Source organism: Coffea arabica, chromosome 11c, assembly GCF_036785885.1.
Source record: "Coffea arabica cultivar ET-39 chromosome 11c, Coffea Arabica ET-39 HiFi, whole genome shotgun sequence".
NCBI classification, from domain to species: Eukaryota; Viridiplantae; Streptophyta; class Magnoliopsida; order Gentianales; family Rubiaceae; genus Coffea; species Coffea arabica.
Window position 1 is genome coordinate 42,649,338 of NC_092330.1, and position 22,733 is coordinate 42,672,070.

The 22,733-nt window shown below is 37.1% G+C and overlaps 3 protein-coding genes across 5 annotated transcripts; 1 reads left to right on the forward strand and 2 right to left on the reverse strand.

Annotated features, from left to right (window-relative positions):
* Positions 1-4,756: 4,756 nt before the first annotated feature.
* Positions 4,757-8,290, reverse strand: LOC113716752 (uncharacterized). Its single transcript, XM_027241173.2, has 2 exons — positions 7,287-8,290; positions 4,757-5,528 (listed from the first exon to the last, which is right to left on the reverse strand). The coding sequence occupies exons 1-2, from the start codon at positions 7,772-7,774 to the stop codon at positions 5,081-5,083; spliced, it is 936 nt and encodes a 311-aa protein (XP_027096974.1). The 5' UTR covers positions 7,775-8,290; the 3' UTR covers positions 4,757-5,080.
* A 1,799-nt stretch (positions 8,291-10,089) lies between these two features.
* Positions 10,090-12,506, forward strand: LOC113717009 (pentatricopeptide repeat-containing protein At1g59720, chloroplastic/mitochondrial). Its single transcript, XM_027241622.2, has one exon. The coding sequence runs from the start codon at positions 10,191-10,193 to the stop codon at positions 12,018-12,020; it is 1,830 nt and encodes a 609-aa protein (XP_027097423.1). The 5' UTR covers positions 10,090-10,190; the 3' UTR covers positions 12,021-12,506.
* Positions 12,507-12,692: 186 nt separating this feature from the next.
* On the reverse strand, positions 12,693-17,428 carry LOC113717010 (uncharacterized). Of its 3 annotated transcripts, none has more exons than XM_027241624.2 (4): positions 16,651-17,428; positions 14,050-14,643; positions 13,459-13,750; positions 12,693-13,069 (listed from the first exon to the last, which is right to left on the reverse strand). In XM_027241624.2, the coding sequence occupies exons 1-4, from the start codon at positions 17,254-17,256 to the stop codon at positions 13,032-13,034; spliced, it is 1,530 nt and encodes a 509-aa protein (XP_027097425.1). In that variant the 5' UTR covers positions 17,257-17,428; the 3' UTR covers positions 12,693-13,031. The 3 variants fall into 3 exon arrangements, with proteins under 3 accessions (XP_027097425.1, XP_027097424.1, XP_027097426.1); XM_027241623.2 differs by having other exon boundaries at positions 12,693-13,072; XM_027241625.2 differs by lacking the exon at positions 16,651-17,428 and adding an exon at positions 14,768-14,925 and having other exon boundaries at positions 12,693-13,072.
* Positions 17,429-22,733: the final 5,305 nt, after the last annotated feature.

Sequence of the window (22,733 nt, forward strand, 5' to 3'; positions counted from 1 at the left end):
AACTCCTCATTATTTTTTTTATGAATTTTTAAATTTTTTTAATTGTTATATATTTTTTCATTTCTTTTGAATTTAAAAGTAAGAAATGGCTCACTTATATAGGAATTTGATTTGAAATCTATTAATGTAAGGGTAAATAAAGAGGAAAACCACCAATCTTACTAAAAGTAAAAAAGTAAATAACAATATTTTACTCCTCAACTCAGTAATCCTAATTAAAAGGGCAAATTATATAGAAAACAAAAAGAAAATATTATTCACTGGTCATGGATTTAAAATATCAATAATAGCACCATTTGTGAATCCTAAATTATGAAATTACTAAATAGAAAACAAAGTACCACTAGCCTAAAAAACAAATGATGAATTTATAGGGTTTGAGAGAATGGTGAAGGGAAAAGAATAGAAAATTGGGTAGCAAAAATAGAAAGTTAGAGATTAGCTATAAACGAGAGAAAGAGAATAATAAGAAGTTAAAGAGTGGTGGGAAAAGTTGAAAAATAAAGATAAATTACTACAAGAATGGACGAAGAGATGGGAGAAGAAAGAATGAGATTGTAAAGATATGACAGGAAAGATGACACTGTGGTAAGAGATCTGAAAGTCATAGAAGGTAACGAATAGCTAATTAGCAGGTAAGAGAGAATATAAAAGGTGATAGTTTTAATAATTTTGAAAATTTTGAAACACATCTTACAAAGATTATTTTAAATATATATTAAAATTTATGAAGAACATTATTCTATATGCACTCAACAATTTTAGGATTACAAAATGAGAGAAAATTTTTCTAAAATTGAGGAAAATGAATTAGTTATACTTTATATTTTTTAGGGTAAACTACAAAAAAAAACCCCGTGGTAAACTTAATATACAGAAAAGCTCTCCATAGTTTCAAAATATATAACACGACACTCCGTATTTTGAACTAAATTGTAAAGGTGACGAAATCCATTAAACTTAACGGAAATGATTTATTGGAACCTAAAAAAAAATTTTATACCTAATTTTTAATAAGTATACCTATTCTACCCCTTAACCCTCAATTATCTCTATCTAGAGAATAAAACAAATGATTTTTTATCTATCTTTTGCTTAATTATATCAGGACATTTTGGTCATTTCATCTATTTCCGTTAAGTTTAACGGATTCCGTCACCTTTATAATTTAGTTCAAAATACGGGGTGTCGTGTTGTAAATTTTGAAAGTATGGGGGGTTTTTCTGTATATTAGGTTTACCACAAGGGGCTTTTTTGTTTTTTACCCAAAACAAAAAGGAACAATTTTTTCGTAATTGATTTCTGAGACTAAAATATCCAGAAACAAGCTTGTTGAACTACAAGCATATATTTCCAAACAAAAAAAAGTTCATTACTCATCGTTAAGTATTTTCTTGGCTTTAATTAATGAGGTATTTTCTCATTTTGATCGTCTTAACCTTTGCACACCCTCTTTCTGTTGTAAGAAAAATCTAATGGAATGAAAAAGTTGCCAATAATGCTCAAGCTCAAAGGTTTTTCTTGAATGGACGGTGAAGGACTAGTTAATAAATTCTTAGCGGCAATGTATGTAGACGGGTATATATATATATATATAATTAACTGAGTCTGGATGAATAAGTAATGCCAAGCGGGAAAACCCATGGAGATTATTCTAGCCCAAACCACCACCTATCAACAAGTTTCAGTCAGTTAGATTGAGGATTATTTATGGCATCTAAAGTGAGGTACAGAGGATTAAGAATGAAAATTCTTCTGTTTTGCGGCCCAAGGCAGTAGAATATATATGTGCAAAGCAAAAGTTATCTTTAGACTTTAGACGGGGCGCTGGTAAATAGGATGGATGGATGGATGGAATACAATTCAAGGAGCATAATAAAATAAAATAAAAATAGATTCCTCCTGTGAATGCATAAGCATCAATCCTGATTCTAACTCAACGCCAACGGTCTACATTGATAAAGGCTCCATGGAATATAATCCTCGTCCAATTGCTAGAAGTTTTATTTTGAAAATTTTACTAGGATAATTACCTTTTGCAACATTTCTTTTTTAAATCCTCTTGCTACATTGACTAGTTGTTTGTTTGTGTGTGTGTGTGTGTGTGTGTATAAGGATCCCCATCCAAGAGTGATCCACAGTGAGTGATTTTAGGGGGCTTATTGTTCCAAAGAAGTTGCAAATTATTATTCAGAAAAATTAGAAGATGGGAAACCGAGGGTCAACAAGGCGCAGGCCTTGAATGAGGGTTCGCGTTAGGGATGGCAACAGGTGCGGGTGCCGGCAGGCACCTGCCCTACGGGGTCTATTGGGGCGGTTTGGAAAAATATATAGGGAAAATCGTCCAAAATGTTTCTCACATTTTGTAAAATAACTTTGTTCGTCCCTCACTTCTAAAAGTGTAACTTTATATCCCTTACATATTCACATCGGACAAATTTAGTCCCTAACTAGGTTTCCGATCATTTTTTGGCCGGAATCCATCATGTGCAAGGCACGTGATCATTTTTTAAGGATAAATTTGTCAAATTATATTTTACATAACCTCATCTATAGTCCTCTACATTTTATAAAATAAATTTTTACGTCCCTCACATTTCACAAAATGAATTTCTCCATCCCTCACATTTCAAAAAATGAATTTTTCATTTCTCACTAATTATGTGTGTGAATACATTTTTTAAAACACATGTATATGTTTATTTGATTTTGCTTAATAATAATAGCATAAACACATGTATGTAATTGAGCCCAACTTGTGGGCTATCTTCTCTTTTTGTATGATTATGACTAATATTTACCAATAGAACCTTAATTTGCATATTCTTATTGTATTTTGACCGAAAATAGCTTTATTGGCCAACTTGACAATGAATGTAAGATTATTTACTAGCTAATATCGGATGAAATCAAATGATCACGTATAATATATGGTATTCGTATTGTTAAGTGAAATCAAATAGACACATATATATATTTATGCTATTTGTATTATTAAGCAAAATCAAATAGACATATACATGTGTTTAAACAAAATGTATTCACACACATTTTTTTGAGGGTTTCCCTCACATACATAATTAGTGAGGGATGGAAATATTCATTTTTTGAAATGTGAGGGATGGAGAAATTCATTTTGTGAAATGTGAGGGATGAAAAAATCATTTTATAAAATGTGAGGGACGAAAAAATTTGTTTTATAAAATGTGGAGGACTATAGATCAGATTATGTAAAATATAATTTGACAAATTTACCCTTCAAAAATGATCACGTGCCTTACACGTGATGGATTCCGGCCAAAAAATGATCGGAAACCTAGTTAGGGACTAAATTTGACCGATGTGAATATGTAAGGGATATAAAATTACACTTTTAAAAGTGAGGGACGAAAAAGTCATTTTACAAAATGTGAGGGACGTTTTGGACGATTTTTCCAAATATATATGTATATATATACATGTGCATAATTATATATATCATGATATTATCAATTATACATGTCTATTAATAAAAATTATTAATTATTTATACTAAATTTATTAATACATTTATATTAAATTTCTAACTACACTTAATACAATAACATTTTTTTCTAAAAAAATAAAATAATAATTTAATGATTGTATTTGTATCAAAAGTAAAAACTTAATTATTTTAGTTATATTTGTTTTATCATATTAGATTGTATTCAAATAATTTTTATTTAATTATTTTTATGAGTTTCAATTGTGAAGTTATAATGAATAATAATTTGACGATATGTTGATATTTTAGTACTTGATTATTTGCTCAAATTTAATTATATTGAAATTATATAACAAATTTTTTTTTAATCCCAAGGGTGCCCCGCGAGGGAAATGGGACGAGATAGAGCGGGGCGGGGGAATTAATAGGCAACAGGGCGGGGGGTGGGGGAGGGATCCCCCGCCCCATTGCCACCCCTATTCGCGTTGCCTTTGAATTTGAGTTGTTCTGCAAGCAAGCGATGATGATTATGTCCGAACCCGATTCGGCACTGATGTGCAGCAAATGGGCAGAACACCCAGAAAACTGACAAACTGGTTTCCTTTTTTGAATGACTGCTATGCATATATATACACACCCACATATGTATATGCTACAAATTATTGCTGTAATCTATCTCTAAGTGGATCCTTTTGTGCTGTAAGATGGTCTTCTACTCAGCATCATCGAGTGGAGCTGGTGAAGTCACGGATTCACCTTTCAATGATCTTGCTGACAAGTACAAGGACGTTGCGAATGAATGTTGATGAGATGGCTGTATGTCTCTCCCTATATATATATATATATATAGACTTTGCACAATATGCTTAACAATCGGATATTATATCCAACAGGATGCAGTTCCGCAATTTGGAATACAGACGCCGCCAATGTGCATACTTGTGAAGGATGGACAAGAAGTTGATCGGCTTGTGGAAAAAACTAGAAAGGAAGATTGAAAAACTCATTTCGATGGAATCAGTACCCTAGGGGCAGGCTGGGCAGCATAGTTGTATGACCTGAATAAAGGGCAACAACTAGAGGAGGATTTGATTTTGCAATCCCCGTTATGCTGGCAATTCAATACCTGTGATAATAAAATTAGCCATTATGCAGATGCGCTTGTATTCAATCAAAGTGAATCTCAGCGAAATGACCTAAAGATTATTTAACGCCATCAAGCAATGGAAAGCCAAGTCTTCACCTATGAAACACAGATGATAGATATCCCAGAAACCAAGTCAACACAAGTTTTCACACAACTGGATCAAGATATTTATGCCAACAAAATACGAGGCAGACAACCTCCACCAAATCCAAAATACCATTATTCGGTTTCTATTCCACAGATTTGAACATTGAACACCAAAATTAACATCGATCACTAGAACACCAGCTCAATATGCTACACTTGGGGCCAGACACAACTCAAATATATTGCACGCGACCGAATTAAACTATACTCCTATTATGCACAGTGTTTCCTACTAGTCCAAGCAAAGTCACGATGTATTTACATCCAGGTGCGTTTCCACTATAACTGGTTAGCTATATTCTTCAGTGCTTCATTTTGGACTAATCAGCAGTCCTCCCAAGTACCCTCCGCAGTTCAGATTTTTGTTCTGAGCTGAGCCTGGATGGGAATTTTATATCAAACTTAATCCTCAAATTTCCTTTCTTACCAGGTTCTTTTGATATGGGCATCCCTTCATTTGGGATCCTCAGCTCATGGCCAGGTTTGACAATATCTTTGACTGGGATGCTCAGCTCTCTTCCATCCAAGGTTGTCAAGCTGAGAGTCTTCCCAGTGAGAGCGTCCAGCAAGGAAATCCTCTGATTCATGACAAGATCATTGCCATCCCTCTTGAAAACAGCATGAGGTTTTTCATCAACTACAAATATCAGATCCCCAGGAGCACGACCAAGTTCGTAGTTCCCTTTCTCAGGGAATGTAATCTTTGTACCCTTCTTCCAACCTGGTTTAATATGTATTGACAACACCTCTTCCACGGTCACAGGCTTGCTGCAATGATAACTACAACATCAGGCCAAACTGAATAGTACAACAAACATTGGTGGTTTTTATTCTAATATAAGATATTAAGTATACCAGAGAGAGTCAAAATTCACAGAACCAATTTACGGACAGCTTTTCCAGTGCAGGCACATTTCAGACACAAACATACCTCTGACAAATACTAGTTTATGGACTCATAACATTTGACACATGGAGTCAGGGATGCTTCCCCATAGAGGCATGAAGCATCACTCTACAAGAGAAGGGGATATGGATCCCCAACATTAAGTTTATAAAATAAAATAAAATAAAATAAAAGGTATGGCCCATATGTTAGAACACTGTAGGTGAAATGTGAATTATCTTGTGCCATATGGTTCTGAAAAACTTACATACACAGAACAAATAATGAAATGAAAATTACATGATGAAGCATTGGAAGTAGAGACCATTCTTACCATGATTACTACCAGCCTGTCACAATCACTAAAGGCATCCTTAATTCATTATCGTTGGACTTTATCATATTTATATATCCTTATAGAATCATCATATTTACATATTCTAGAAAAAGCCTTTCAACCCATTGTGTTGTTAACATTCACTTGTTATCTATCAAGTCATTTTTATATGGAGATATACAGTACAACATCATCAATAGACTTCTATATTCAAGTGAATACAGAGTGCAGCTAAAGGATTAGCAATTTTCCAAGGAAGTGCACGGGCCATATTCAGCAAACCAGGTTTGGACTTAACGTCACTGGCAAAGGACATTATCACCTCCGGAACTACAGTTTGGTCTGTTGTTTGTTGGTAAATAACGTAGAAAGCAGCAAGTGAAAATCTTCCCAGGGATAAAAATAGAACAATGCATAAATATGCTTTTAGCTAACAAGTTACAGCCCTCGTGAGGCCTCTCTTAACATATTGCAGTATTGCACTCCTCCAAGGCACAAATAAGAAAGATCCACTTTCCACTCATAATGTGGAAGATTCCTATTACTAGATATCACCCATAAGACATCTTTTACAAACCCGTGCTGACTACCATGGAAACTGATTATCATTTTTTCTTCCTGCAGCATTTCACATGGTCATTGCACATTCCAAATACACTAACTTTAATCTCATCTCTCTCCACAAGTCATGCCTTCGTGCAGACGAGGGACTTTCAAGTCTTACCCTTACCATGATAATGAACCGACAAAGTCACCAGAACTTGTTCCAACTGTAGACATTTGAGGACACAACCAATCACAAGATTTCAGCACAACAAAAAGGATCAGGTCTACTTAGGGATGGGCGACTAGCCTCAACTATCACAGTTCAACCATGAGAGATAATTTGTCACCTCGACGAGGATTAAGTTGAAAACGAAGGGTCAAGATTTGTTGGCATCAAAATGCTAATTGGTTTTACATTTCTCTCCACGATTGTCGAGGCCCTCAGCCCATAGCCTGTCAAGCTAATATTAACAAGTTGGAATCCAGCTACATTTAGCAAATTACAGAATTCAACTCCCATCCATCAATTCCAAATTCTTCAACACTCGATTTCATCAAAAAGCAATCTTTAGTAAAGAGAAAACTATAGCATGAAAAAGGAAAAAAGAAAAGTGCCAAAACTAACATCTAAAGTAACGTCTATTTCTCTGGAGAATTCATCCAATTCCAGCCATTTTCCAATAAAAAAAGACCAACAAAAAATGGTAAAATTTTAAAATTAAAATGTAGAATTAGAGAATCAGAGATTATTACGGACCCATAGTCATCAAGGACGATCCTGGAAATCTGCATCTTCCTTTTAGATCCTTTATACAGCTCCTCCAAGCTACACGGAAGCTTATTCTCCATCGGCGCAGCCTTCTTCAGCTCTCCATTGCCGCCGCTAACAGCATAATTCCCGTCGAATCCACCGAAAAACTCAGCAAAAATATCATCCGCATTCCGAGGGCTAAACTTAAATCCTCTCCCACTAGCAGCGCCACCAGCACTAGTAGGTGAAGCAGTAGAAAACTGACCGGACTTGAGGCCTTCCTCGCCGTACAAATCATAGATCTGCCGCTTTTGGGGATCGCTTAAGACATCATACGCTTCTGAAATCGTCTTGAACTTGGCCTCCGCTTCTTTCTTGTTCTCGCTGTTCTTATCCGGATGCCACTTCATCGCGAGCCGCTTATACGACTTCTTCAGGTCCTCTTCGCTTGCATTTTTCGGTACTTTCAATAAATGGTAGTAATCAATGCCCATTGTTTTGTGTGCTTGTTTGTTTTTTTTTTTTTTTGGGTAATGTTCTTGGAGAAATGATCGCTGGGTTTTAAAAAGCGAGGTCGCTGAACTTCGATGCTGCTGGGAGTCGGTTGGGAATGTAGTAGTAATAGGGTAAATTAAAAAATTTGGGCTTGAGAAATCCGAGAAGAATGTGGAGAGATATAGGGGAGGGAATATCGATGATTGGTTGGATTGGATAAAGAATAGAGGAGGAGGAGGAGAGCTCCGGCGAGTCGGCCGGTCGTCAACGCTGAAGGTACGCGAATGCGCAGACTAGCTAAACGGCGGATGATGCGCTAAGATACGCAGAGAGCGAGATATTTTTAATGGGAATTTGTGTGGGTGAGGAGGTGGTGAGTGAAGGTGGCGCCGCGACGCGAGAGATAGTGGAACAAGATGTCTGGGGGGACAGGACAAGTGACTGAGTGAGAGGGGATTCAGATCAATCAGTAAATTGTGTGTGTTGCTGTGAACTTCTTTTGCTTTTTGTGGGTTAATTGCGATTATGTGATGAGTAGATAGATAAACATGTCTTCTGATTGGCGCATTTGATTTGTCCCACCTTTGGATGGTGTTTTAGCCCCTCCATCCATGATGACGTCAGACACGTGGGGGTTGGGTGTGGGCGTGGGTGAGCGGGGGGAGTGGGTGACGGGGCTGTGAGGGACGGGAAATGTGGGGAAGGGGTGGGGGTGGAAGAAAATGATAAAGAAAGGCGAGTGAGTGGTAAGGCAAAGGAATGGACTGTGGAGAACGTGCAGGCGCGTAGACGGAGGCGTGGGGTGGGGCCGACAGAGTATCTTCAATTTCAAGCGTGTGCGGTCGTTACGGAATCTGTTTTGGCGTCGCTGGTTGGCAACTTGGCGACTGGAAGCCGGGCCCTCTTACGACGTCGTCTCTTTGTAAACCAGATCATGAATCTTCTGCCGTCCTTGCGTTGGATTGTGGTTTCGCACAAGAAAAATTTTTTTTATGTTTTCTATGAATACATTTCTCCATCATTTTTTATTTTATATATATATCAAATTATTACGGTATATATATATATATTTTTTTTTTACAAAAAGTCTTCAAAATAGTAATTCAACCAGAAGAAGTGCGTTAAAATCACTCAAATATAGGACGTAAAATCCAACACTCTAGAGTTGAATTTTGTTTGTTTGTTTTAACGGGTTCAAAATAGTACTCAAAGTTTATTTTTATTTAATTATTGAGTTGAACTCAGATGATATTTCACTAAATAAAGTTTGACAATTTTAAATATAAAATTGAAATATGATAGTACTAATTGAGTTAAGTTTGAGATGAATTTGAAATCTTATCTTAGTTGACGAGCAAATATTCGAAATGAGTACAAATCAAATATTGAGCTATTTGATGGTTTAAACCTTGTTTTCTATCAATTGTCACAACACATGATTTATCTGAAAAATCCATAAGGATACGTGGATAAAATAATGACGATGGAAAAAAAAATTTTCTTGGCTTTAGACCCTACTATTGATTTTTTTGATATATATATTTTTTAAAATTTCCATTATCTCGAGGAAGCATGAGGAGGCCCATGGGCAGCGTTGGAAAAAGCTCCACCTGCATGATTCGGTTCAAACCAGTGGGCCAATTGATTCATGATTGTTATTATTATAGTACTAGGCCCACATGAAACCCAGTAGTGCCAGTCTAGTTCAAGTTGGAACCCAAGGGATCAACAAACTGAAAAAGGCAGATAGGAAGTAAGCTCACTGGACAGACACAAGAATATGTAATATGAATTGTTGGAAAGTTGATGGTCTAGAAGATGTGTCTGTGACTTATTGCTACGCACCTTTTCTCCTTACCCCAAAAAAAAAAAAAAAAAAACCCACCACACTAAAGAATTTCACACGTATGCAAATATGTAGCTCTTTGTTTTAATTGTCAACAATCTACACATTCTACTTTGTAGTAAGAAATGATTTTTTAAAAAATTAATTTGGGACCGATTTTTATTCATTCTTTTCAACACATAAGAGTTGTACTTTTTTCTTTTTTTTAATAATAAACAAAAATTAACATTATAACAGAAGACCACACTGAAACATGATAATCAAAACTCTGAGCTTTGAAGAGGAAATTGGAATAAATAATCTCTTACTCTTTTTTTTTTTTTTTTTGCTTTGGGTATGTGTTAGCCAATTGCTTGTGTGGGCCGGTGGTCATGCAGTCCTCTTATCCTCTAATCTGCCTTTCATTTCAATGGCCCACATTCCTCTCTTCATCAATGGTCGTGTGCATATCAGTTGGAAGAAGCCCAACTCTTTTGCCAACTGTTGTTCAATTTGTCTGCCGACCAAGAAAAGGTCGGGTTCGGGTTCACAGTTTAATCGAAGTTTTGGTTCGCGCCAGAAAGGCTTCAATGATTCTTGCCGCCGCACCCGGTCCGCCACCTTCTGTCACCGGCGCCATCATCCCAACCAGCCTTTCGGTCAGCTCCCCTGCCCATCTCCTCCACCTGTTAACCCAATGCACCACCGTTTCTCAGCTCAAACAAATCCATGCTCACGCCCTCCGCACCACTCCCCCACAATCCGACCCAGACATATCCCGCCTCTTTAAAAAAATTCTCCAATTCTCGTCTTTACATGACCTCAGATACACTATAAACGTGTTTAAACGGCTCCCAGATCGTGACTCGTTCACTTGGAACACTCTTATTAGAGCCCATGCTCATAGTGCAGACCGCAAAGAACAAGCAATTATGCTATTTTATCAAATGTTAAACGTGGAAAATGTTTTACCTGACAAGTATACTTTCCCGTTTGTGCTAAAAGCTTGTGCGTATTTATTTGCTCTATTCGAAGGCACGCAAGTTCACGGACAGGTTTTGAAACGGGGGTTTGGTTCAGATGTATATATTAACAACAGCTTAATTCATTTTTATGCTTCTTGTGGATGTTTGGAGTATGCGAGGAAAGTGTTCGAGGAAATGCCGGATAGAAGTGTCGTGTCGTGGAATGCTATGATAAATGCTCTAGTTGAGGTGGGGGAATTGGAGGGTGCGTTGAGAATGTTTTCTGAAATGCAGATGCTGTTTGAACCAGATGGATATACGGTACAGAGTGTAATAGCTGCTTGTGCTGGTTTAGGGGCGTTGTCTTTGGGCATTTGGGCTCATGTTTATGTTTTGCGGAAGTGTAAATTTGATGCAAATCTTGAAATTTTAGTAAATAATTCGTTGGTGGATATGTACGGTAAATGTGGATCAGTAAATTTGGCTGTGCAGGTTTTCGAGGGAATGAGGAATCGTGATGTAAATTCATGGAATTCAATTATTCTCGGATTTGCCATGCACGGGAAGTTTGAGGCTGCTATAGAATACTTTGAAAGAATGGTTAATGAGGATGGATTTGTTCCTAGTTCGATAACATTTCTTGGTGTTTTAAGCGCATGTAATCATAGAGGTTTGGTTGACGAGGGTCGCAAATACATTCATAAGATGGTTAACGAGTTTGACATTACCCCTGTTTTGGAACACTATGGTTGTCTTATTGATCTTCTATCTCACGCTGGCCTCATTAACGAAGCACTTGATACTGTATTCAGCATGCCAATGAAACCCGATTCGGTGATTTGGAGGAGTCTTCTTGATGCTTGTTGCAAGAAAGATGCAGGACTAGAGCTTAGTGAAGAAATGGCCAGGCATATGATTGAATGTGAAGGCAGCGATTGCAGTGGTGCGTATGTCTTATTGTCAAGGTTGTATGCCTTGGCTAATCGCTGGAACGAGGTTGGCTTGGTCAGGAAACTGATGGGAGAAAAGGGTGTTAACAAAGAGCCTGGCTGTAGTATAGTCGAAATTGATGGCATTGCTCACGAATTTTTCGCTGGGGATACATCTCATCCTCAAACTACGGAGATTTACCAGCATTTAGATGTGATTGAAGAAAAGTTGACTTCTATGGGTTATAGTCCTGATATTTCACAGGCAGCTATGGTAGATGAAGATGGTGATGGAAAAGGGCGGTCTCTTCGGTTGCACAGCGAGAGACTAGCGGTTGCATTCGGCCTTCTGAACCAAAAACCAGGAGTGCCTATTCGCATATTTAAAAATCTCCGTTTCTGCAGTGACTGCCACAATGTGATCAAGCTAATATCCAAAATTTTCAATGTAGAAGTAATTGTTAGAGATCGTTTAAGGTTCCATCATTTTCTTAATGGGTCGTGTTCGTGCATGGATTATTGGTAATTGGCTTTGTAATGCGCACTCACATTCTAAACCTCACTGATGAATTCTCAAGGCCATTAGCATAGCATTCCGCCGGTAGAGAGGTTAACCATTTATTGCTCTGTTCGTACTCTCCCTGGTGCTGCTACCGCTTTAGGACCCGCGCGTGCTGCTGGAACTGGCAATGTATTGATGTCATGGCGCTGTAGTGACCTCCTCTGATAGTCAAGATTAGGTAGCATTTCGAACAAACAAAAAGTTGTGGCAGGCATAATCGATGTCATTATTGTTTGTTTCATTGAACCCTATCTACTCCTACGAGGAGGATCCATCACTCCATGGGACCTTTCAGCTGGGAACATGAAACGAGTAACAGGGGTCAAGGAAATGTTTCTCTAAGGTATGCGTACGAAGAGTGAAGACAAGACATGACCCGTTATTTAATTGTATCCTCGTGGATGTTCCGTGAGTATATGGCAATAATGTTAGGTGAGTGCTTTTATCAAATTGACATTGAAGTTTACTAGCTCGTTTGGCATTTTGTTCTCTGCATTTCTTCCACTAACTTCATCAACGAAACAAACAAGTATTGGAGATTACCAAAGATCAAATTTCAGTTTTAACCTCAAAGACGTTTACAGCAAAATATTTGTAGAACGAATAGGATACAAATACAATAATAAGAATAAAAACTCCAGCAGAACAAAACCTCTATAGCTTTTTTAAAAAAATCCCAAAAAAAAAAGAAAAAGATCACTAAAACGTGCCACTGCTACAAAATTAATTCCCTTTTGACAAAAAAAAAAGAAAAAACTACAAAATTAATTCCCTCCATTCCTCCATAAATAACAGAAAGGACAGCCTAGCAGGCACAATTTATGACGTCTAACATATTTACAGACGCTTTAAGAATTCAAAAATATATCCTCTCCAAGGCTCCCAAACATTGGGCGAACTTACAGCAATAGCAGGCATAAACGTATGGAGTGGCATTTCTGTTTAAGCCAGTATTGTATTTCTCTCTAATTTGTTCTACGATGACAGGACTGGTTTTGGGAAACTTCTAGCCACTGCTGCACAAATATAAGAGGAGAAGAAGTCAATAAATGCCTTGATTATGCATACATTAACAGATAATATGTAGATGCATGATCTAAAACCAAGTTTTGAAAGGAATGCAGCCGGCCCAATGATCTGATCATGGAGGATGAACAAATTTAACAGGATCAGCACATCTGAACTACCACTCACAACTTGGAACCATCAAAATTATCTAATTTACTTAGCCACGCTTGGAACTTCAGATCACATTATGCAAGATCATAACATCTAAAACCAAGAATTCGATTCAATTGAGTGTCAGAAATTTTTGATATAAGCAATCAGCGACGGAAAAGAAGCACATTGGATGCAGAAAGATTAACAAATTATTGTTATAAAGTTTAAACAAAGTTCTCACCTTTGGATGAGGATTGGGCTACAATGACGCGCATAGTTGCATTATTTGGAGGAAGCTGCAAACGAAGAGGATAAAGCTTCCCATTCAACGGACTCCTTGTACACACCACAATATCCTCAAGCCCGGTCTCTTCTTCCAATCTTTTTGTCAACTCCTCCACGCCATTGCCTTTGAACGAGATACAAAGCTCCTCCACTCCCTCGTCAACTTCTCCATATCCATCAGCAACACCATAATATATCAACCTGCCTTCACCTCCCTTAGGTGGCGAACTTCCCAAAGAATCACCAGACTGCACAAAATTCACAGAATACTGCTGTTAAATTTCATACTGAAATTCTCTCATCTTATAATAATTACTTATTTTATCATTGGTCAGGGGATTGGCAGGACTAGGACTCCGTTCGCCTGTACGACTGAGCAGGCATTTGACTACAGAGCTACTAGTCCGACGGCCCCAAAATCAATAGTATGAAATTTCTCCTCCATCTTTGCTAGAATTACCAAAGAATCCCGTTGATAAAGTCACAGAGATTGATTAATTAGCGTGAAATAAATCAAGCTACTGAGGAAATGAAAAGATTAAAGTACCTCTTGTCTAGAAAAGCTTGCAGATTTGGGGGAATGTGTGGAGGGAGAAGACGATTCGGAAGCAACGGAATCCACATGAGTTACCAAAGGCGGAGGGGGTCTAGGAGCGGGAGACTTAACCACAATATCGACGACATGAACATCCCACAAAATCCAATCTTGAGTAGAAGTACGATGAGGAATATCATGAGTAACCGAATTTCTCCAAGGGGGCAGCCCGCCATTAGCTCTCAAGAACTGCCCGTACCTCGTTTTCAGCTTCACTTGATTCCCATCCTTAATGGGTTCCCACTCAACCGAGGAATCAAGCCGCTTGGGGTGCGTTTGAACCGCCTTACGCCCCGTCCATCCCAACAAAAAGGGCTGGTTAGAGGCGGTTAAGTACGCGTTGTAACAGCTCCTTAAACGGATAATATTCTCTGCGTTATCGACAAACTCAACCGTCCACCTCGCCGCCTTGGATGAGCCGTTACGGCCTTGAGTAACTGATTCTTCGTCTTCTTCAGCTGTCAAGTACTTGTTGTGCGCGCTCTTCAGCCGCACTGCCTTGGCGTTGTGAAAGAGTTCCATCGCTGTAATCTTGAGCAGAGGACTCTGCTTTTCGTCACCAAAAAGCAAAATAAGTTATGAACTGGAGTAAAAAAATGGTCTCGAAAAATCAAAAAAAAAAATTTTTTAAACGTTTAATGGGATCGAAACTTGAGAAAGAATGACGAACAAATGAATGCTTGGAATTTTTGGTGTCTGTCCTGGAGAATGGTGGCTGAAGGGTTGCTTTTGTAGGTGGCTAAATACAAGCGGGTGGGAAATGAATAATACTACTAGCATGTTTTTAATCGGGAAAGGGGGGATAACTACGAGCATATACGTTGTTCAAAGCAACTAGTACTTGGTCTGATTTGGGGGTGGGTGGGCTTACTGGAAATTTCCGCAAGAAAAGTCGGCGCCAGCTAGCTCTAATAATAGCAATGGTTAATCTAACGCGTTCATCTTTCTTCCTTCCCGTGGCTTAGACCAAGTTTGACAAAATCCTGGACTCCATTCTATTTTGGCACCTGGCCTAATATACAAGTAAGGCAAAATAGTAGTACCCGAGTTTTGTGCTGCTGCTGAGTCTTGCTCTAATAGTCTCGTTTTCTTATGGACTAATTCGTTTGGGTCTGAAATTTATGTATATAAAAAAAATATTATAACGATTTGATATATATAAAATAAAATATATTTTAAAAAAAAATTGACAATCCAAACAACGCCTTTAAAATGATGATCTCTTTCTTTCTTTCTCGTGCCTAAACATCAGTAGTGAGTGAGATTTTAGGTTTCATAACAAAAGAAACTAAGTAGCATGAGTATATGTTTATTGTTAAAGAACCAATCTTTGATCATCACACGCCAAAGAAAGAAGGAAGTCTTGGGTTCAGAAGCATATTATGGTGCGGTTGCATGATTTACATGTGTGGTTGCGTAATGTTGTTCTTATTTACTTCCCCAGAACGACAATTATTTTAAAAAGAAAGGAGGATTACCGTATACTATAAAACATGCTTTCACCCATAATTGCCATTTGGCAGGTCAGATTGAAGAGGTGGAAATTTGGGTGTTAGATAGATCAGGTGATATTCAGTTTCGCTGACTAGGAAAGAATATATATAATCTCACGACTTTTACAAGTCAAGCAGAAGGTTCTCTGCATATTCGTTCCCTAGTCTTCTACTATCGAATGAATCTGGTAATCAAATGCTGAATTTCCCCGGTATGCAATCTTTAAACGCAAACGCGCCTTTTCCTTTTCAGATTCAACTTTGGAGTCAAACCTTATCATCATCATTTCCTTGACACAAAAAAAAAAAAAAATGGGAAAGGAAAGACAAGACGGACCGGTTTAAGTGTTTTTTTTTTTTTTTTGTGTTTGGGGGTATCCATTCCGGTAGTTCTCATGAGTCATGACAAATAGTATCGACATTGGTCCTAAACTTTTTGTTGTCAATTTAATTATCCTTTTTATGCACAAAAAAAGACGGTGGTATGGTCCTAAATGTTCAGCAGCATCCCGTTTCGTTGTTTTTTTTTTCCTCTATCCATTTTTCCTAATTGCTCCACGTACTCACGGACGATATGCGCTCCTAACTTTTTTGTGACCCACTCATAGTGGCCTCAGGCCTTGTACTCAACTCCACTGCTCCACCGACCTCTTTAAAGGGGGGAAAAAATCTAATGAGTGTCTAGGAGGCAACCGGCCACCGTCAACGCACTGCAACCATATTGACCCTTAATGCAACTGAATTGACCCTCAATGCAAATCACCATATTAACACCCAATCAAGCTGTAAACTTCTCATTTTAAGATGATAACATTTTTTAATCTCAACTCTTAAAAGATTCTTTGGGAAGAAAAATAATGGCCGGGTTTGTTTGGATTGCAAGTTATTTGGGATATTTTACTGTAGCATTTTTTGTGATGTAATATATGTGAGATAAAAAGGTAATCGAGAAGATAAAAAGGTGTGTTAAAAATTGTAACGATGATATAAACAAATAAAATTAGATAAATAATACTCAATCCAAACAAATCCACGTAATTTTGGGAAGTTGGAAACGTACCTTTCTTGGAGTTGTAGATGCCCTTGGAGAGTTAAAACTAGAACGTATTGACATGGGGGACCCGAGCTCCAAGCCGGAGAGTTCATCAGAGACAGATGAAAAACTCGAAACAATCGACAAGTAATCATTCAGATGCTCATCTTCCGGGACATCCACAGCCTCCACCTCCCACAGAATCCAATTATAAGTTGAACCCGTCTGAGGTTTATCATGAGTTATCGAGTTTCTCCACGGCGGAGTGCCTCCATTAGCCCGCAAATATGTACCTCCATAGGCCCTTAACTTCACCTGAAATCCATCTCTAACCGGCTCCCATTCAATTCTCAAGTCCTTCACGTTTTCCGGCACGGTTTGTTGGACTCTGTTACCGGTCATCCCCAGAAGAAAAGGGTCGTTCGAGGCGGTCAAATACTTCCCGTGGCAACTTTTGAGGCGAATAATATCACTAGTACCGCGGTCGACAACCTCCACTAGCCAACGGGCTTTTTTCGAGCCACCGTTCCGGCTCTGTCTTGTGCTTTCTTGATCATCATCCGCCACTAAATATTTGTCCAGATGACTTCTGAGTCTAACAGCTTTCGTGTTATGAAAGAACTCCATGACCATGAGAAAATTTTCCAAAGAACCAGAAGCTTAAAGCGTGTTGCTATATAGTGATGGTGAGAAGTTGAAGATGGTTTTAATTAACCAAGTACTATTAGACTGGTGGAAAAGAGGGCTTTGTCGGATGGTATTTGTACCCTTGCCAAAGTACTGGTGATGAAGAAATAGGCTAAGAAAATAATTTAGTATATATATATAGATAGATACTAGTATGGTACTCTATTTTATAGTCATATATTTTTGTAGTAGCTTAATACGTAAGGTTGGGAAAAGGTGTGAATGAAATTATTGGAGGTGTGATTAGTGAAAGGATTTCCTTGGCTTTACCAGGAAAAAAAAGAAAAATCCATGGTGGAAGAAGGACCAAGAAGATTTAGGAGTTGACAAGGAAATTTCGAGGTGGCATCATCGTCTAATCTCAAAGATCACGCCCTAATAAGCGTGCGAGGTCTTAAAAGTCTTTTTGTTTTGATACGAGATGTATCCTGCGAGTAAATTCATTTATGGCTGCAGGTGGATTTCTTTTTTTTTTTTTTTTGGGGTGTGGGTGACATGTATATATAATCGTATTAGTATTTTTTTAAAAATTTTTTATGATAAATCATAATCAAATAATAATGAGTGTGTTTGGATACCCCAATTATCCCAAATAATATTTCGCTTGTATCATAGATACATTTTCCAACACATCTTTTTATATTCCCAACCACCTTTTTATCTCACATACATCACATCACAAAAAGTGCTACAGTAATTATTCCAAATAATATTTCAAATAATACACTATCCAAACAAACTTAATATCATTGAGGAATATTTTTTGAAGGAGAAGTATAGATGAATTTAACTCCGATCATCATTAGGATACATGTTATCAAGTTAGTGTTATATTTGAAAAAGGGGACTTTTTTTTCCATCTTTGTAGGTAAAAACACTAGTTGCTCTTTATTGATTGAAAATTTTAACGGAAAATACAACTTTATTATATAAGACTTTGAAAATAATAAAATATATAAGACTTTGTTTGTTGGTAAGCACAGCTCATCAGCTGTATCTTTCACAATATATGCTCCAAACCCCAATAATTAGATAGCAAATAAATTCATATTAGTTACCATTCCCCTCCTTTGGCTAAACTCACATGGATTGGCCATTTACGTGATGGATTTGGTTTCCACTAGATTGATTACTCAATTTCTAAACTAAAGAAAACGTTGTAAAAGTCGGTTGATCTCCTTACATGATCTCAATTACGTTATTAATTATATTATTAAATATAAAAAATTGAATTATAACTAAATTATTATATTATGTATATATATTTATAAATTTAAACATATATACATTTTTTTTTTTCATATGCGGGGAAGGGACGGGAAATGGAGCGGATGTCTGTTACCTCACCCCCGGCCCATTTCAAGCCGGGGGAAATTTTCTCCCCGTACCCCCGCCCTGACCCAGGCCTACCCCGCGAGCACTTGTCCCCTTGCCGTCCTAGGTTACAGTCTATAGCATGAAGCGTAATAGCAGTTGAAGATACAAGTAGGCTCCACATGTCCCTTCCAAGACTCATTTTGATTAATAGGAATATTAGTCAATTGATTATAAGATTTATGATTTGATTATCAAACTCTCTCCTTCCCCTCTCTCTTTATAAAGTTTGGGATATATACAAAAAAAAAAAAAAAACAACAACACTGCACACGAGTCTAATTGCTTTCTCATGGCTTTTCGTGGTAATGAAGATAGCATAATCCTTCTCATAAATTCATAGACCTCGTATAATATCTCTAGACTTGTAATCAAATAAGGTTGGCTATCCCCGCATTAACAAATCATTTATTTTCTTCGCTAATTAAATCAGGATGATAGAATCTGAGTGAGGCGGATATTTTCTCCAGTAGTAATTGTTAGTTTGTCAAAGTAATTAACGGAGAAACGGGCTCCTAAATTGCAAATCTCCTTGATGCTTTTTCTGGCTAGAGTCCGCTGTGAATTGATTGCTCGACGAATAAGGCACTGAACCTCCTAGACTAATGATGAATGCAAAGGACATTTTGGAGCAATTGCATTTAAAAGGCCCAAGTGCCTCAGAGTAGGTATCAAATAATGAATGATACTCCTTCTTTCTCATCCATTTTGATAATCTTAATTTTTTTTTCACACAATTTAAGAAAAAATAATCTACTTTATTGAAAAAAATAAATTTAGATTGATATTTTCCTAAAATACGATTACATTAAATAGAGTACAATTTTATATTAATTATTCATAGAAACTTAAATTAATGGTTTATGAGAACTTGAATTGATGGTTAAGAAACAATCTACATTAAATAGGATAGTTTATCCTAGTAATAACCTACATTGAATAAGGGTATTTTAGAGAAATTAAAAAATAACTATATTGTTCAATTGAAAAATGGACGACAATTTAGGATAGACGAAAAAAGAAACAAACAGCACTATCAAAGTGGGACGGAGAGAGTACAAAAGATAATTCAAGTTGACTCGATTAATAAAGAATCATGTCCTAATCCGTGATGGATGGCAATTAGAATCAAATTCACCCATATTTTTTATTAAAAAATAAAAATGATATATATATATATATATTGTTGCTTCTGCGGCCCTGGTGGGTGAGCGCTGGAAACTTGAGGCCCAGGCAATAATACGGGCAAATAATGCGCGTGAGACCCAGTCGAACGCTGAGATTTCTGGAACGCATTCTAATTTTCTAGAAGGAGCCCACAATTCAACAAATGAGAGTCGTAGCGTTCAGACTATTGAATTGGATGCTTGATGATGCGTATTGTTTGTTGCCAAATTGCACGCAATTCACACTACTGATTTTCCCAGGCGCCAAGAGCGGGTTTCGATGTTTGCAACCACCATTCGCATTATTGTATCTTAATCTTAATTAAATAGTGCAATCAGCCAATTAGCTCTAATTAACAAACATGAAAATTGCTAAATTAGTTCAACTCCCACGCTCACCGCTATATGTGCGTGTGGCCCGTCTAAGTGAACTTAGGCCTTGCTTGGATTGCTTGTTTCCGTCGAAAAATATTGTTATTTTCCGTAATCACATTTCCCTATCACATTTTGCCCTCACATATATCAAATCGCTACAGTAATTTTTTCATAAAAAATGACGGAAAATGCAATCCAAACACAACCTTAGGATGTTGATAACAAATACTATGAGATGATGAACATAATACCATTGAGTAATAATGGGATACAGAATGATGTTGGAAATATTATTTAAGATTAATTATTGTAGCACTTATTATTATGATGTGATATATGTGAGATAGAAAGATAATTAAAAATATAAAAAAAAAGAAGTTATTGAAAAACAAACATGTTTTTGATGTAAAAGCGCCGCCAGGTGTATTAGCAGTGATTGTTGATGTTTCTTACTCTGTCCATTTAATAAAGATAAACATATTTTTCATTCAAAAGGATAGTTAATTTATTAATTTACTAATACGTCCATATTTAATGTATATTTTTATCAACAAACACGAGTCATTTTATATTAAGGAGTGATAAGTGCCAAAAAAATGATTAATGAACATGTGTCATACACTAATTTGAATGGAAATATACGAGTTGCTAAAAGTACAAACGAGAGGCAGCCCTAAGTGCCGTCAATCTTTTTTTTTTTTTTTAAATTTGATTTCATCGGATTCTAAAGAGTGTGAAAGTAGAGCTGTAAACGAACCGAAATGAATCGAGTATCTCATGTTTGAGCTCTGTTCGTTAAGCGATTCGAACTCCGTTCGTGTTCGTTCGTTAACTTTCGAACTCTAAATCTGTGTTCGTGTTCGACTCGTTAAGTAAAGTTCGTGTTCGTGTTCGTGTTTGTGTTCGACTCGTTTAACATAAACGAGCCGTTCGCGAACACGCTCGAAAAGTTCGAATCCAGATTATTCTAGACCTTAAATATGCCACACAAATCATTAATCATCCTAAAAAATAATTAAATACTAAATGACTAAATTCCATTATTCAATAACTGCATAACCAACATTAACATAAAAACAACAAATAAAACAAAGTAATTTGTCCTTCAAATATAAAAATTCAGCCATAAGACAAGTACAAATTTTCGGCAGTAGCCAATGGGGAAGGAAAACAAAAGTAAGGTTGGAAAGGGAAGGGGAAAGTTTTAGAATTTCTTATGAGTAACCCTAAAATTTGTCAAATAACAATTATGTCCTTGTTCGCGAACGCTCGTTAAAATTCGCGAACATGTTCGTGTTCGCTCGATTATTAAACGAACACAAAAATTCGTTCGTGTTCGTTCGTTTAAGGCTTTCGAACGAGCCTTTAACGAACACGAACGAGCCAAAACGAAGCGAGCTAACGAACAGCTCGGTTCGTTTAACAGCTCTATGTGAAAGTGATGGAACAGTTAAGTGATTTTTCTTGATTTAGTACGCAGCCTGAGATTGGAGTGTGATAAAACAAACAGAGAGCCACAGAGGCAAATGGGAAAAGGTTGATTATATGACTACTGAGATAACAGAGATAAATGGGAAAAAGATGATTTCAACATTCTAGGCTTCAAACTGATACCGATGTTTTTTTTCCTAAATAAAATTTTGATAATCTCACTTTAAGATTCCACGTTATCCTCGAGATTTGAGAAGAGCACAAGCCGAAAATTTCACTCAATCCAGCATTTCTGAAGCCCTGAAAAGTGTTTCGAAAAAAAAAAATAAATAAAGAAGAAAAGAAAAAAAAGAAGGAAGCCGAAGACAGCTTCTTCAAAATTGATCTAATAAGCTTCTTGAAAGCAATTTTGCAGATATTATTATTATTATTATATAGCTCTGCTGCCTCGGGAGAAAAAGGGTGGAAAACGAAATGGGAAATGGCCCGGCTACAGCATGGAAAACCCAACCATTTGCTGACCAAAGCTTGTGGAATTAAGATGTAAATGGCCACTGAGAATGAACCATCTATGTGACAGAGATGTTCATCCCATCATCATATGGCTGAAAAGTTATTCACACCAAGCCGTCGCTCTCATAACATAATGAAACAATCACCACTCTTGCTTGCAAGTCTTTCACCACAGTGCCCAACCATTCCGCACTCCCCAGTGCCTTTTAGATTGGTGGAGTTGAAAATTTGCATCCTTGCACATCCCACTGAGCAAAATGGCTTCATAGTAGTATTAGTATGTGTCTGCTGACTCTGCTCCAAAGCTAATGCAAGGTCCAAATCTCTGTAATCTGTATCTTACCCAAATTCGAAATGATGAATGATGCATAGTCTGCTTAACGCTGATGCTTTGAGCTCACAAGAGTAGTTTTCTTTTATGCTTTTGTCTTCTTGGATGGGCAGAAAACTAGGATTTGAACACACTACTGCTAATTCTTGAATACATCATACGGATTTCAGATACAGATATTATTGTCAGATTAAGCAGTTTTCTGTAGAAATGATCACTACTGTTGCTGGAAT

Excerpts from the sequence above, each read along its gene's own strand:
- LOC113716752 (XM_027241173.2), bottom strand. The coding sequence starts at position 7,774 with ATGGGCATTGATTACTACCATTTATTGAAAGTACCGAAAAATGCAAGC. Across the intron at positions 5,529-7,286 it reads ATCGTCCTTGATGACTATGG|CAAGCCTGTGACCGTGGAAG; the intron begins GTCCGTAATAAT and ends TTATCATTGCAG.
- LOC113717009 (XM_027241622.2), top strand. The coding sequence starts at position 10,191 with ATGATTCTTGCCGCCGCACCCGGTCCGCCACCTTCTGTCACCGGCGCC.
- LOC113717010 (XM_027241623.2), bottom strand. The coding sequence starts at position 17,256 with ATGGTCATGGAGTTCTTTCATAACACGAAAGCTGTTAGACTCAGAAGT. Across the intron at positions 14,644-16,650 it reads CATCTACAACTCCAAGAAAG|AGTCCTCTGCTCAAGATTAC; the intron begins GTACGTTTCCAA and ends GACGAAAAGCAG. Across the intron at positions 13,751-14,049 it reads CAAGCTTTTCTAGACAAGAG|TCTGGTGATTCTTTGGGAAG; the intron begins GTACTTTAATCT and ends AATTTTGTGCAG.